The sequence below is a fragment of the Leptonychotes weddellii genome, chromosome 3 (assembly GCF_054177405.1).
Source record: "Leptonychotes weddellii isolate Sample4059 chromosome 3, ASM5417740v2, whole genome shotgun sequence".
NCBI classification, from domain to species: domain Eukaryota; kingdom Metazoa; phylum Chordata; class Mammalia; order Carnivora; family Phocidae; genus Leptonychotes; species Leptonychotes weddellii.
The window spans coordinates 38,838,668-38,852,190 of record NC_138371.1 but is presented as its reverse complement, the minus strand read 5'-3'; the positions used below and the strand labels follow the sequence as shown (position 1 = coordinate 38,852,190).

At 36.5% G+C, this 13,523-nt stretch overlaps 1 protein-coding gene across 1 annotated transcript in view; it reads right to left on the bottom strand.

Annotated features, from left to right (window-relative positions):
* Positions 1-1,814: 1,814 nt before the first annotated feature.
* The window catches only part of TMEFF2 (transmembrane protein with EGF like and two follistatin like domains 2), a 226,238-nt gene continuing 214,529 nt past the window's right edge, over positions 1,815-13,523 (bottom strand). Inside the window, exons 8-10 of the mRNA XM_006727832.3 lie at positions 7,535-7,658; positions 5,568-5,726; positions 1,815-2,173 (exon numbers count right to left, since the gene is read on the bottom strand). Of these exons, the coding sequence (XP_006727895.1) occupies positions 2,077-2,173; positions 5,568-5,726; positions 7,535-7,658 (380 nt within the window). The 3' untranslated portion in view covers positions 1,815-2,076. The remainder of the gene's footprint in view (positions 2,174-5,567; positions 5,727-7,534; positions 7,659-13,523) is intronic.

Here is a 13,523-nt window from a genome sequence, read left to right as displayed (position 1 = left end):
CCAAGAATGAAATTCCAAATTATAAGAAATATGCAAGTAGAGGTTGGATGATTATCTGTCAGGACTAGATTGTTGAGTTCCTTTAGAGTAAAGATCCCGTTTTACTTGTATTTCCCTAAGACTTTGAATGGTGCTTGGCACATAGTATATGCTCACTTCCGACTCACTATGTATCTTTTAAAAGGACTTCCTTTATGGGGTAGGTGAGCATGGAGGTGAATAGGAATGCATTGTATTACTAACCCATGGACTTCGCCAACACTTAGGATTGTGATTCTTTGATAAAAAATCCTGCAAAATAGCATGCCAATATTTAGCAAAGCAAGTCATTTCATACTCTTTACAGGCAAAGGTTGGTGGAATTGCTGTTTCTTTTAAACTCTACTAAGCTCTATAGTGTTACGTTGTTGCTCTTCCTTTAGGTGGAAGGGTTTGCCGTCGACTACGGTCTGACAAAGGAGATCTGCTAGTGTATCTCTGCACTTGTTAATCAAACTAAAGCTCCATGTGCAAGTTCAAATGGATTGTGTTTTGTACAAGTAGCATAAGACCGGTTTACGGAACCACTTGCGTGATGATTATGCCCATAGATTCACACTTTCCAGAGTGCCGACTAACCTAGAAAACCAAGTGTTTCAGCATCCTAAATCTTATTTCGATTGTCACCATTTTTGAATGTTTTTATAAATATCATAAATATCACTTCAGGAAACCTATTTTCACCGAATATTTTATATCCAGAATGTGTTGATTTGATATTTGTCTTTTTTTTTTTTTTTTTTAACACAGGAGTGTCGTTCCTTTTAGTCCATGTGGAGGTCATTTAAAGGAGGCAAAGAAAGCTCTAGATTTACTATATTAGCCACGAAAAGCTGGGGAGAACTAAGCGAGAATAAGGCAATTATTTGATTTGTTATTTACCTCGTATTCTTTGAGAATTTTCATATTTTATTTCTTTCCAAAGTGATCATACCTATTTATATGCTCAAGAATTCCTATCAACTTCCCACTAAATTCTTTTAGGTGCTATGGGATTAGTTTGCTTTCTTATCTCAGCATTTAAATATGCTTACAGTGTATTTCTCTGTTTTTTTATGAACTATCATCATCACCATAGTCCCACTTCAAATAATGGGTCAGCATTTGCCATAAAGCTATTCAGAAGGAATTTGGTGGTGATTCCAACTTCTTTTTAAAGAACTCTATGCCATAAATGTAGCAAGGTGCTTCTGAGAATCTATGATTGTGGTGTTTCACTTTTAATGATGTTAATAAATTTTTCTGCAAGTTCTTAATTCCACTCACAGGTTTTGTGCTCTGCGTATTCCTGATATGTAACTTGTTCCCGACGCTTCAGGTAAATGCACTTAACAGCAAGATTCTCAGATGCTTTCCAAATAAAAACCAATATCTTCTTTCCCTCTCTTTTATGAGTTATAGAACACTTTCCCTCCCCTTCTTCTTTGATTTAATTTATATGCCAGGGATTTTTCAGCTCTGGGGATGAAAATGGAAGACCAGGGAAGAAAGTTGATGAAATAGAGATGATTCAAAGATCTGAAATATTTTATCCTCACTCGATATAAAGTAAGTTATTTTTTCTCTTTTCCAATAACCATCATTTCCCTTGATCTTGGAATCACTCAAAACCTAGCCACCGAGTCCTGTATAAACTAATGCTCTGTCTCAAGATGTGGGGAAAGATGAACTACTGGTACCTGCAGATTGTACCAGCTTGATTATATTTACAGTTATGAGATACCGCAAATTTAAGAATGCCAATTTTTTCTCATCACTGAGTATTTATTATATATAACAAATACATGGGAAAGAAAAAACTATATTGTGTGATATAAATAGTTTATTTACATTACAGAAAAAACATCAAGACAATGTATACTATTTCAAATATATCCATACATAATCAAATATAGCTGTAGTACATGTTTTCATTGGTGTAGATTACCACAAATGCAAGGCAACATGTGTAGATCTCTTGTCTTATTCTTTTGTCTATAATACTGTATTGTGTAGTCCCAGCTCTCAGAAGTCCGGCCACTGTGCAGCATGCTCCCTTTAGATTAACCTCGTGGATGCTCTTGTTGTGTTGTCTGAACTGTAGTGCCCTGTATTTTGCTTCTGTCTGTGAATTCTGTTGCTTCTGGGGCATTTCCTAGAAGGTTGGAAAGTTTACAAATCTTAGTCCAGTGCTGTTACCTGAAGTTTGGTCCTACAATTACAGAGTGAAGTTGTCGATTAAGCCAATTGTTAAAATATTTCAGACAAAAGAATTTATTATTAGTAGAAGCTGGGATTATTTTGGAAGATTTTTTTTTTTTTTTTTTGCGCTTCTCCTTGCCGTTGTCTTTAAGCGTCTGTTGGGGAGCGCTGAAGAGCAGAGGCAGAAGGTGAAGAGGAATACATTTACCTGGTCCTCAACCGCTTACTCAGGAAGGCAGAAGAATGACTCAGCACAAGGCAGTCAAGCAAGTTGTGAGCTCATCTAATCTCACTTTAAATGTCTTCAACAATTTTATATTTTAAATGTCCTCAGGATGAATGTTATATTGACATTTCACTGCTACAAGTTTAAATCCTATCCAACCAGAGAATGAGCCAACTCTTAATATCTGATATGTAATGAAAAGGGATATTGTTTTGGTTCAGCCTGATATTATTTTTATAAATTAGTACCATAAGCTGGAGACATAAATTGGTGCCAACTATTTTGCTTCTATAAAAGCTAAATTGAGTCAAATTATCTGAAAAGCTCTGGTCTGGCGTCTTTTCTCTTAAAATAAACAAATGCTTTGATGATGCAAATAAGAACAATATAAAGTTCATATAAAATCTTATTACAATAAGATGGCTTTCAGAGATTATATATTCATATATATGTTCATATATGAATAAATAAACATATATAATATATATATATTTTTTTACAGAGGTGTGGTAGATCAGTCAAAATGAACATGGAGCCGAAAGTCACATTCCCAGCAAGTGGGAGCTGGAGACAAAAAGATTGAAAATCCATCTTCTCAACAGGGCAACTCTTTTCATTCCAGAGCATGTCTCTAGATGTCTATATTTTTATGACACATGCTGTATTTAGAAGGAGGGCAGATGTTTGACTAAAATAATAAAAACAAGGGGAAGCAATTAGAAAAAAAAGAAATTGGGAGGAGGGGAAGAGAGAGAAAAGAAGAGATACCAGGGGATGGAGAAATTAAAAGAAAATTAAAGAGAATGAAAGGACCTCTGCTTGGTGCAATTTGTCAATCTTTTAGCAACGGCATATGTTGGAATAGGTCTTGACAGACAAGTGTGGTCAAGGTGGTCAGAAAAGGGGAGGGTTAGGGGAGGGGCAGATGACCTAGGTGGAAAATCTGGTTTTTGAGTAGAACATTCTCAAGTGAGTAGAATGAATCCACACTGGGAAGAGTGTGGCTTTTTGACTAGTGTGACTCCTGGAAAGACTTTGGAAGACTTGGACATCCTAAGACAGCTTTATAAAATGCATTACAAAAATGCTAATTTAGCTCATGTACTCTTCCTCAAAAGTAAATGGAGACTAGATGTTGTTTTGTTTTAACATGGAAAATGAAAATGGCCATATGCCTTGAAAAAATGTCTTCCTTCTAATTTGGAGCTCATTTTAGGTTGTCTTGAGCATCGGAACACACGACGTTATGACTAGCCGAGGGGCAGTATGAGCAGGGTGTAAGTGCACAGGATCTGACACTAGGCAGCCTGGACTCCACAGCTGCTCTTATTGCTCCGCTGTGTACACTTAGCAATTGGCTAACTTCTCATACCTCAGGATTCCTATTTTGAAAATGGGGATCACTGTTCCTTCTTCGTATGTTATCAAATGTATATGTGTGTGTACACACATGTATGATATACACACACACATAACATATACACAATGCTTGGTGAAATAAGAACCCTACATATTCCAGCTATTCTTATAACATATGGGAACAGAACTGTGATTAATAACAAACTTGAGAACATCTGCTAAAGTATTGAAAGTTTTGAATTTTTGTCAGTACATGAAGTACAAAGTACAAATCCAATTGTAATGAGATTAGATCTATTGAATGGGAATCTGGTTTTTCACGTGCTGACATGGCGTACATATCGGAAGACTCGAGACCCTTAGAGTAATATGGCACCGCTTCTTGTGTTTTAGATTCTTTTCTATCTTTCTTTTATACTCAGTATTTTTGGTTTCTTGAGTTATCTTTATGTTCCCCAGAATCTATTTTAGTATAATCCATTGAATCACTTGGCATCTAAACGTGAGAGTCTAGTTGATGAGCTCAGCTTGGCTTTGAGCAGCACAAAGCTCCAGTCGATGATCTTCCCTTAAGCTTTTAGGCCCGGCAAGGATTTATGAACCATATTTTGTCTTTTTCAAGAGCAAATGCCACACTTGTCCTCAAAGAAGATAGTGCAGCACAGCTACGGAGACGTATTATGGCCTTTATTCTCTAAGGATATGGTACTTTCTTTTATTTTCTTGTCTTTAGAAAAATAATTTTGGGGGAAACATTCTGATTTACTATAGAGCTGTACAAATGAACGAAAGTTTAAATGTCTTGTGAATTTGGCAAAAAACTTAAAAAACTTTCTTGGAACTTTTTCTCAAGGAGTGTGAAATCAGGTCAAAAAGAAGCGTCTTCAATAGTATTTCCGGTTAGACAGGGCATAAATAATATGGATTTGGTTGCCATGAATTTACACACTGATGAAGTTAAGCAAGTAAATACCTGGCCTTACCCCTTTACTCCAAGCACAGTGTCAGACATCACTAATTAACCATGATTTTCTCTCCTATTGAAACTGGATGAGGTCTCTGGATCCCTTTCAATCTTAGTCTCCAGAAACAATTACCATTTGATTGTTCTGGGGGTTTGGTATAAACGCTTGTTGTCATATTTGCTGCATGTTTCCATATATCAAAGGTTTTCATGTACTGCAACATAATCTTTTTTATTGTAGCTATTTTCTTTGAATTTTGTGATTAAAAGCTATTTTAACTTAACATAAAAATGTACCTGTTGTTTACATCAAATATGTTAAAAATGATTATATCAGCATTATAATTGGAAATAAGTACCATAAATGAAAGCTATCCTTGAACACTATTCTAGGCCTTGTGTACAATCTCTTCTCACCTCTTTTGGCATACTGATCTGGGTAAATAAGACAACACTGTCATCTAAATAGTCTGTTAGTAGTTTGAACGAAAACTGACTTTCCATAGCTAAAAGAGAAAAGCATATTTAAACAAAGATTGGCATCACATAGTAGAGAAAAACAGATCTTTGCCTCAAAAATAAATAATCCTCATCAAAAGGCAAAAATAAGGAAAATACTTGGTAGCACTCCAGCATGAAAATCGATGCTATTCACATGCTGTTATGATGAGGAAACAGGACTCCTGAGAACGGATGGCTGCCGAGTCCACAAAGGGACTCCTACGTAGAGTAACCTAAGTAAGGCAAGGAGGAACACCAGATTCCCTTATCTGGGTGGCCATTGAGCACATTACTGACCTTGTGATGCAGAGAACCACCACACAGATGACAGCAATTTGAATGGTCCCAATCACAGCTGCGATTAAGACATACTGAAATCGTACAGGGCCGGGAACAACGTACAGCACACTGTAGTCCTTTTTTTCACAGTGTTGTCCAGTATAACCAGCATCACACCTGGAAGGAAGGATAGTGTCCAGTTACCTGTAGCTGCTGGACTCATTTTTATAGTCGGCCCATACACAGTTATCTTCATTGTGAAATCGGGGCTGTTTATTTCCCTCTTTAAAGAAATGCTGCTTTGTAGATATGGCTTTCGACTGTATCCTTTCAATGAGATTTCTTTGTGTTTTTGGTTTCAAAGGTATAAGGTTTTCTTTTATACTTATAATAAGATTTTGAGGACAGGAGGGTTGGTACGTAGTTTGTGATGATGATATAGAGAAGCAGTGGCTGTCCAGAAATACTGTTTTTTCCATATTTTTTTTCAGATGAGTTTCACATTTTATTTAACTTGTCCTTTAATCGACCTAAATCGACATGATTACTTGAGAAAAGGTTTGTTTCTGAGGATATGGGTGTAAATTGGGGCTATTTATTTATTTACTTTTGGATAAAGCATTCCCTGGCTACTGTGAGAATAAATGTTGAAAAATGTTTAGACCAAGGATACAATAAGTGATTTCTTTAATTTGTTGATCCTAAAGTTGTCTACTTATGTTAGAGAGCTAAATTTCAGTAGAAAAAAAAAACCAATTATGGTGTAAGCAACAGAGTTCTGCAAAATAAACCCATGCGCTATTCATCTGAGAATGAACGCTGCTTCTCACTCACTCAAGCCTCATCAGAAAGCATCAGGAGACCATCTGCGTGTTAAAATTAGCATTTGACAATGAAATGAAGAAACTGTTCACATAACAATACCAACAAGGGTCAACTTGTCATTGGCTTTGTGCAATTATTTTAGTGCTTCACTTGGAATTTCTCCATTCTGGGGTCTTTCCTCTTTGCCTTGAAGGGTTTAATAATGGGGACCCTGCTAAGGATGACAGGGCAGCAGGACCAGCCTCTCAGTTATGTTGACTGTACCTGGCTTCACTGGAAGGTGCTAGTGTATTCAGTTAAGGAAGATATAAAAGGAAGACAGTTCTTGAGCGTAGAGAGAGAGAGAGAGAAGAAAGAGTGAGGAGGAGGAGGAGAAGAGAGAGAAACTCCTTTCGCTGTGTAACAATACACAACCTATTTCATCATATGCCACTTGTAGATTCCTTTAATAAAAATACATTTGTTTTTCCACCTTGGGTTTACCGTATTTTTACCATCTCAGTAATTATGTTCTATTCATGAATATTCAGCAGATATTTATATTTATTAACTAAGTCCAGACAAGCAATTTCTTTGTGTCTCAACTGAGTTAGAATCTGTGGAGGTACAGCTAATAATCGCACTGTACAAGGCTTGTGGGTAGCCGACCCACAGCAATGAGTAGGTGCCTAGCAAAACCAAGATTGATAAAATTGATTGGACACCTGAAGGACTTTGGAAAAGATGACCTCCCCAAAGCAACGACGTTATCTTATGTACCCTAAGTCCTCATCCATTCATTTCAGAAATATTTATTGACCTCCTGTTATGTGCCAAGAGCTATTCTATGTCCATGGGAAAGAGCAATGAATAAAACAGAGGAAGCTGAGTCTTTAAGAAGCTTGTAATGCCCAAAGTACAATTTGAAATTCTACCAGAAGAGTATACATAATGATATGTTACATAGTACTCAAGTATGTAAGGCACACACATTTCATGGTTTTCTAGTGGGTGTCTGTGTGTGTGTGTGTGTGTGTGTGTGTGTGTAGGAGAGTCAGTGAAAAGTTTTGCTGCTGATCACCCAGTCAGGCAGAATGCCATGCAATTCTTTGCAAATATCCAGAATTTAGTTCTCTGTGTTTACTTTATACATTTTAAAAATTAAAGAGTGAAAACATTACCTGCAAGATGGCTCCTGCATATTGATAGAATGTTCACACTTCCCATGCATGCAGAAACCATTGTAATGTTCTGGGCAAGGTATGTGGTGTTCTCTTGCACTTTCTTCTAACTTGTTAGCATTCTCTGTGAATACAGATAAAAACAGGCACCCCTTGTAAATAGTTTCTCAGCCCAGTAAGATCAACCAGTACATTAAGAAGCAAAGCTATGGTAGGCAAAGATATTTAAAAGGGCAAGAACTAAAAGGCCATGCTTCAGAAGAAAGAAGAAGAATTGAAAGACAGACATCTTCACAAGTGTGTTTAGAGATGAAACTGCAAAATTACCCAGTGCTTTTCATGCTTTTATGCAATTTTTTCCATCTTTAATAGGCAGTGATGTTTCTATAAGTAGTCAGACAGCTTTAATTTTCCTTGTGTAGAGACCGTACATTGATCATAAAATAATTCAAGAAGAACTATCTTATTTTTTGAATTTCAAAGCCCAGCATAATGTCCCTAAGAGTGAATGGCTGCAATACCTTGATACTTTCTCAGTGTGGTAGCTTAAAAGTTAAAATATAGCTGTGTTCAGTTGTTAAACAGATGTTTTCCAAAACTAAATGCAAATTGCAACAAACATATTCTTTCAGGCTTTTTTCATTTACTGTGAAGGGGAATTCTACTAGCACCCGTACATTTTCTTATTGCCAAAATAAAGCTATTGAAAGAGCAAACGTTATTTCAGAATCATTTATGGAGATACTAACACAGTACATATTGAATTCTCTAAGTGTATTCCAATGCATAATAGCTGGCCTATGTTAACAATGTGATGTGAAAGCTAAACTTACAATAAAGAAAAAATTTGTGTTCTAAAGTGAACCCTTTCCTCTGTCATTAACAAGTTTTGTTTTCTTATGTTTCTACAAAGATATTAAAATATGTTTTCTGACCTTCAGCTCAAATACATTTGCTTCATATTTGTAATGCTATCTCTAAATAGTCTTGATTATGGTCATCTTATAATATCAAGTTTGCTTTTCTTGAGTCTTTTCCATAATCCGTGACCTGACTTGACAAACTTTAAAATTCTTGCCTAAACACATGAAAAATATAATTGTCTTGACTTCAATCTGAGATGCTCTTCAATCCACAGCAAGAGAAGTAATGGAAGCAGCGGTAATAGAAGATTAAAAATGAACTACTATTTTTATGAAATAAATTATTTCCTATTATTTCACATACAGGCATAGCTTTTATTACAGTGCGTCCTTATAGTTTGGTACTGGCAGTCATGGATGATGCATATATTCATCAGGAGAAAAAATACCTTTAATATGGGTGAATCAGACAAATGCATTATTTATGTTTAAGCAGAGCTGTAAAATATCTATAATTTTAAGATCTAGTTCGTCATCTGCAGAACTTTTAAGTTTGAAGTATATTGTTAAATATGTTAAGTGTTTTCCTGTGTAGGAATATTTATGCACATTTGTATGATGGGTAATATTTCAAATCACAGCTCAAATTAATCAAGGATTTATCATAAGTATGCTAGAGAGACTGGAGATGGCATTTAAATCATTCATTTGTCCTATATTTGTGTCTCTTTACCTATTTAGGTGATATTTTGTTTGTATTATATTCCTACTTTGATGACTGTCGTTAAAATGAATGAACCACTTCCATGGAAAAGACTAAAAATATACAAAATTTTCTCTTTTGGTTTCCCCCATTCTTCCAAGGTACTTGAGAATTTTATGTCATGGTGTTTTTAGTAACAAATTACAGCTGTAATGAGCAAACACACAAAAACTGAAATAAATAATGTTGGGTGAATTTTTCAATATGGGAATATGTGACCAAAACAGAAGCAGGGCGAGGATGCTATTTTGATGCAGCTTGAGATGGCTTGTGGTCATTCCTGAATCTGTGGTGAAGACTAGGCTCATTTGTTGCCGCTGCCAGGAGGCTAGAAGCTAGAGTGGTCAAACCATGCACCTGCTGTTTAAAGGCGACTTTCACAGTGGGGTTTGCCAGCCCACTGCTGATGTAACGGACCAGCACTGATTTTCATTCTTATTCCTGGATCTTCTCCCCATAACAAGCAATTCAACACTTCTAGTTAGTGTTTGTTAGTAACCCTTCAGTGCTTCCTCACACCTGCATGCAGGAGAATTTTCTGTAACTTCCCTCTCCTTCAGTTATGCATTGTGATTTCAGGCATGGTATTTTTCAAACACATCTTATTAGGACTATTTTTCTTTTTGTCAGTTGCAAAAGAAGATCAAGAATTTTCTTAACTCAAAATCCATTTTTAGGCTATTTTATTTTTAACTCCATCCCTCGCCCCATACTGTTTTTGTTTTTGGATTTGTACCATATTCATAATTATGAACCGAAGTCCAAGGGCAAAGTAAGAGCTTGTTTGAGTGAGGCTGCGGCCTTAGTGTAGTAGGAACCAGATATTTCCACAAGGTTCATTATCCAGACAGGATGATCACGGGTGAGGAGAAGAGTTTCCATCATAAAATCTGCTAATTAGTTTACACCATTCCTTATGAGCTTGGAGTGCTCTGTTATGCTGCTCGTAGGATACTGTCAGATAAGAAAGTTAGAGAGATTGAAAATAAATGAATAGAAGAAATGATTCCTGAGCAAGAAAATGAGGAATCATCAATATATGTCAACAAATTTATAGTCAATCCAATCAAGTAAACCAGTTGATTGAAAACCTGAATATATAACCACTTCTAGTAATGCAATAGACATATTTTAGAAACGAGATTTGAGTATATTAAGAAGAATAGAGACGCAGAAAATCTAATATTCCAACCAAGTTTGTGTATGGACGACGGTATTTGTGACCCTGATGTTTATGCCTAGGTATTCAAGCAATCCTGAAGCACTTAAAGGATTTAAAATCAACTAAAAATGATACTTTGGAAGTCCATATGTTTCCTACAGTGGCTGATGATTTAGACATCCATTTCTCTGTCCTCCACTGAAAGAGGTTTAATGTAAGGGTTGTGCTCTTTCTGCTAAAAGAGATAGTGACAATGATAGAAACTCTCCATGTTTTTGTGTAAAGTCTTCAACTAGTTTCCTACTAAATGTTCACGAATGATTTATGCTGAAAGGGATCCTGACCCTTTTAAGAAACCATTTCTGGTATAATCTGAGTTAATTGCAGCAGAGCTAACAGGGTTGCATGCCCATTGCTAGTCAATGCTCTAGTCAAGAGCTATAGAAGTGGGTCGCTCTAAAGCACAGCTATATGTATTGTTTCTATCCTGGCGTGTTCAGGGAAAGAGATGGGGGAGGGAGGCAAGAGACAGAGGGAATGAAGACTGGCAAGGTTTTAACTTATCATAACTCAAGTAAGGGAAGTGGGTAGAAAAGGGGCAGAGCCGGGCATGGCGGTTCAGAGACTTAAGTCAATATAGCCCAGAGTGTGTGTATGTGTGTGTTTAGCATTATCCCTGCCTTTTTCTTCCCCAAAAGCTGTAAATAAGATGTTGTTCAGATAATTAATCTACCAAGCAACACATTATGGATTGAAGCAGAAATATGACAGTGTAAAACTTGCCTAAAACTATCCATGTATCCAAAGAAAGAATGTTTCCTGGGGCAAGGGTTAGAGCTTGGCGAAAGAAGCTTCTGAAAGTCATGTTCTCTATTCAAGTGCTCTCCAGGGTGGTGTTGCCCTGAGAAGCCAACCCGAACTTGCCAACCTAGAGTCCCAGGTGCAGAAATGGATGCACAAAACTATTAGCGTCTGATGCTGCTAACTATTCACTCAGTCAACCCATTTCCCTTGTTCTGATGGTCTGTTGTCTGAGCAGTCTTAAAATAATTTGATTTCTTTGTAGCCTACAGTATCACCTGGATTTCTTATCCATTTGACAGTTATATATTTCATATGAGTTGAATTGATTAGTTCTGACTTTCTGTGTATTTTTTTTTTTTTTTTTTGGCATAAGTCAGCTTTCTCCAGCCCACTCAGTTCTGGCATTTTGTAAGATCAAACTTCTGCACTTACAAGCTAGAGGACCGGCTGGGCCTGGCCCATGGTGCACTGTAGTCTGGGAGGCCTTGTGGGGGCTGGTCAGATGATATTTCTCTGGAGATAGCACTACTTTGCTTTAATCAGGCCTTTCTTTGGAATATCTACAGATCCCTGTGCCACTGATTCGCTTCTGTGTAAGAATTTCAGAGTTAAGTTGGAAAGATCCTGAACTAGAGGTAACATGGAGGATTCAGTAGATGTTTTAGAGAGCCAGATTTCTACTGCATATTTTTAAGCAACTAAAGCTGTTCAGTAAGTGAGTGAGTAGTATACTGAAGTAGTGAGTTTCTGGTGGTAAAAAGAAGCCTTCTTACTACTGCTGAGATTCTGTAGAGTGTTACTGTGTAGGAGATTTGATTATTTCAGATCTCTATGTTCTTTGAACTCTAAAAGTAATATTTATTTCTACTGCTAATGTTTACTTAAAATAAATTACCAATAAATATATACTGATATTTATTGTACAATATTATTCTTGATATGCTGGGAAAAAGAATTAAACAAGTAGGAACATTATTTAGGTATAGTAAATAAAGGAAATCACTTTGGCTTAATTATGGGGACATTTTACTTTATCAAAGGGCATACGATATCTTAAATATTTACAATGTCTATAGTTCGGACATTCTAGCATAAAGTGAACTCTTTTATGCATTATCTTCCTTTGTGGGAACAATATGTTTGTGGATTAAATTCAATTTCTTTTTTTATTTTATTTTATTTTTTGTTTTGGGAACACATATATTTAGTAAAATTGCAAAGAAAAACAAGGAAATAGTAAACACAAAATTTACAGTAATGCTTAATTTTGAAGGCAAAAGAGAGGCAACGGGAGAGACTCGAGTTTTTGGGTTTTTTTGGGATTGAATACTTCTTTTTTTAAAATTTTATTTTATTATGTTATGTTAGTCACCATACAATACATCATTAGTTTTTGATGTAGTGTTCCATGACTCATTGTTTTCGTATAACACCCAGTGCTCCATGCAGTACGTGCCTCCTTTAATATCCCTTCACCAGGTTAACCCATCTCCCCTGCCCCCCTCCCCTCTAAAACCCTCAGTTTGTTTCTCAGAGTCCATAGTTTCATGGTTCATCTCTCCCTCCCATTTCCCCCACTTCATTTTTCCCTTCCTTCTCTTAATGTCCTCCATGCTATTCCTTATGATCCACAAATAAGTAAAACCATATGATAATTGACTTTCCCTGTTTGACTTTTTTCACTTAGCATAATCTCCTCCAGTCCCATCCATGTCGATGTAAAAGTTGGGTATTCATCCTTTCTGATGGCTGAGTAATATTCCATTGTATATATGGACCACATCTTCTTTATCCATTCATCTGTTGAAGGGCATCTCGGCTCTTTCCACAGTTTGGCTATTGTGACATTGCTGCTATGAACATTAGGGTGCATATGGCTCTTCTTTTCACTACATCTGTGTCTCTGGGGTAAATACCCAGGAGTGCAATTGCTAGGTCATAGGATAGCACTATTTTTAATTTTTTGAGGAACCTCCACACTGTTTTCCAAAGTGGCTGTACCAACTTGCATGCCCACCAAGAGTGTAAGAGGGTTCCCCTTTCTCCAAAACCTCTCCAACATTTGTTGTTTCTTGCCTTGTCAATTCTTGCCATTCTAACTGGTGTAAGGTGGTAATCTCAATGTGGTTTTGATTTGAATTATCCTGATGGCTAATGATGATGAACATTTTTTCATGTGTCTGTTAGCCATTTGTATGTCTTCTTTGAAGAAGTGTCTGTTCATGTCTTCTGCCCATTTTTTGACTTGATTATTTGTTTTTTGGGTGTTGAGTTTGAGAAGTTCTTTATAGATCTTGGATACCAGCCCTTTATCTGTAGTGTCATTTGCAAATATCTTCTCCCATTCTGTGGGTTGCCTCTTTGTTTTGTTGACTGTTTCCTTTGCTGTGCAGAAGC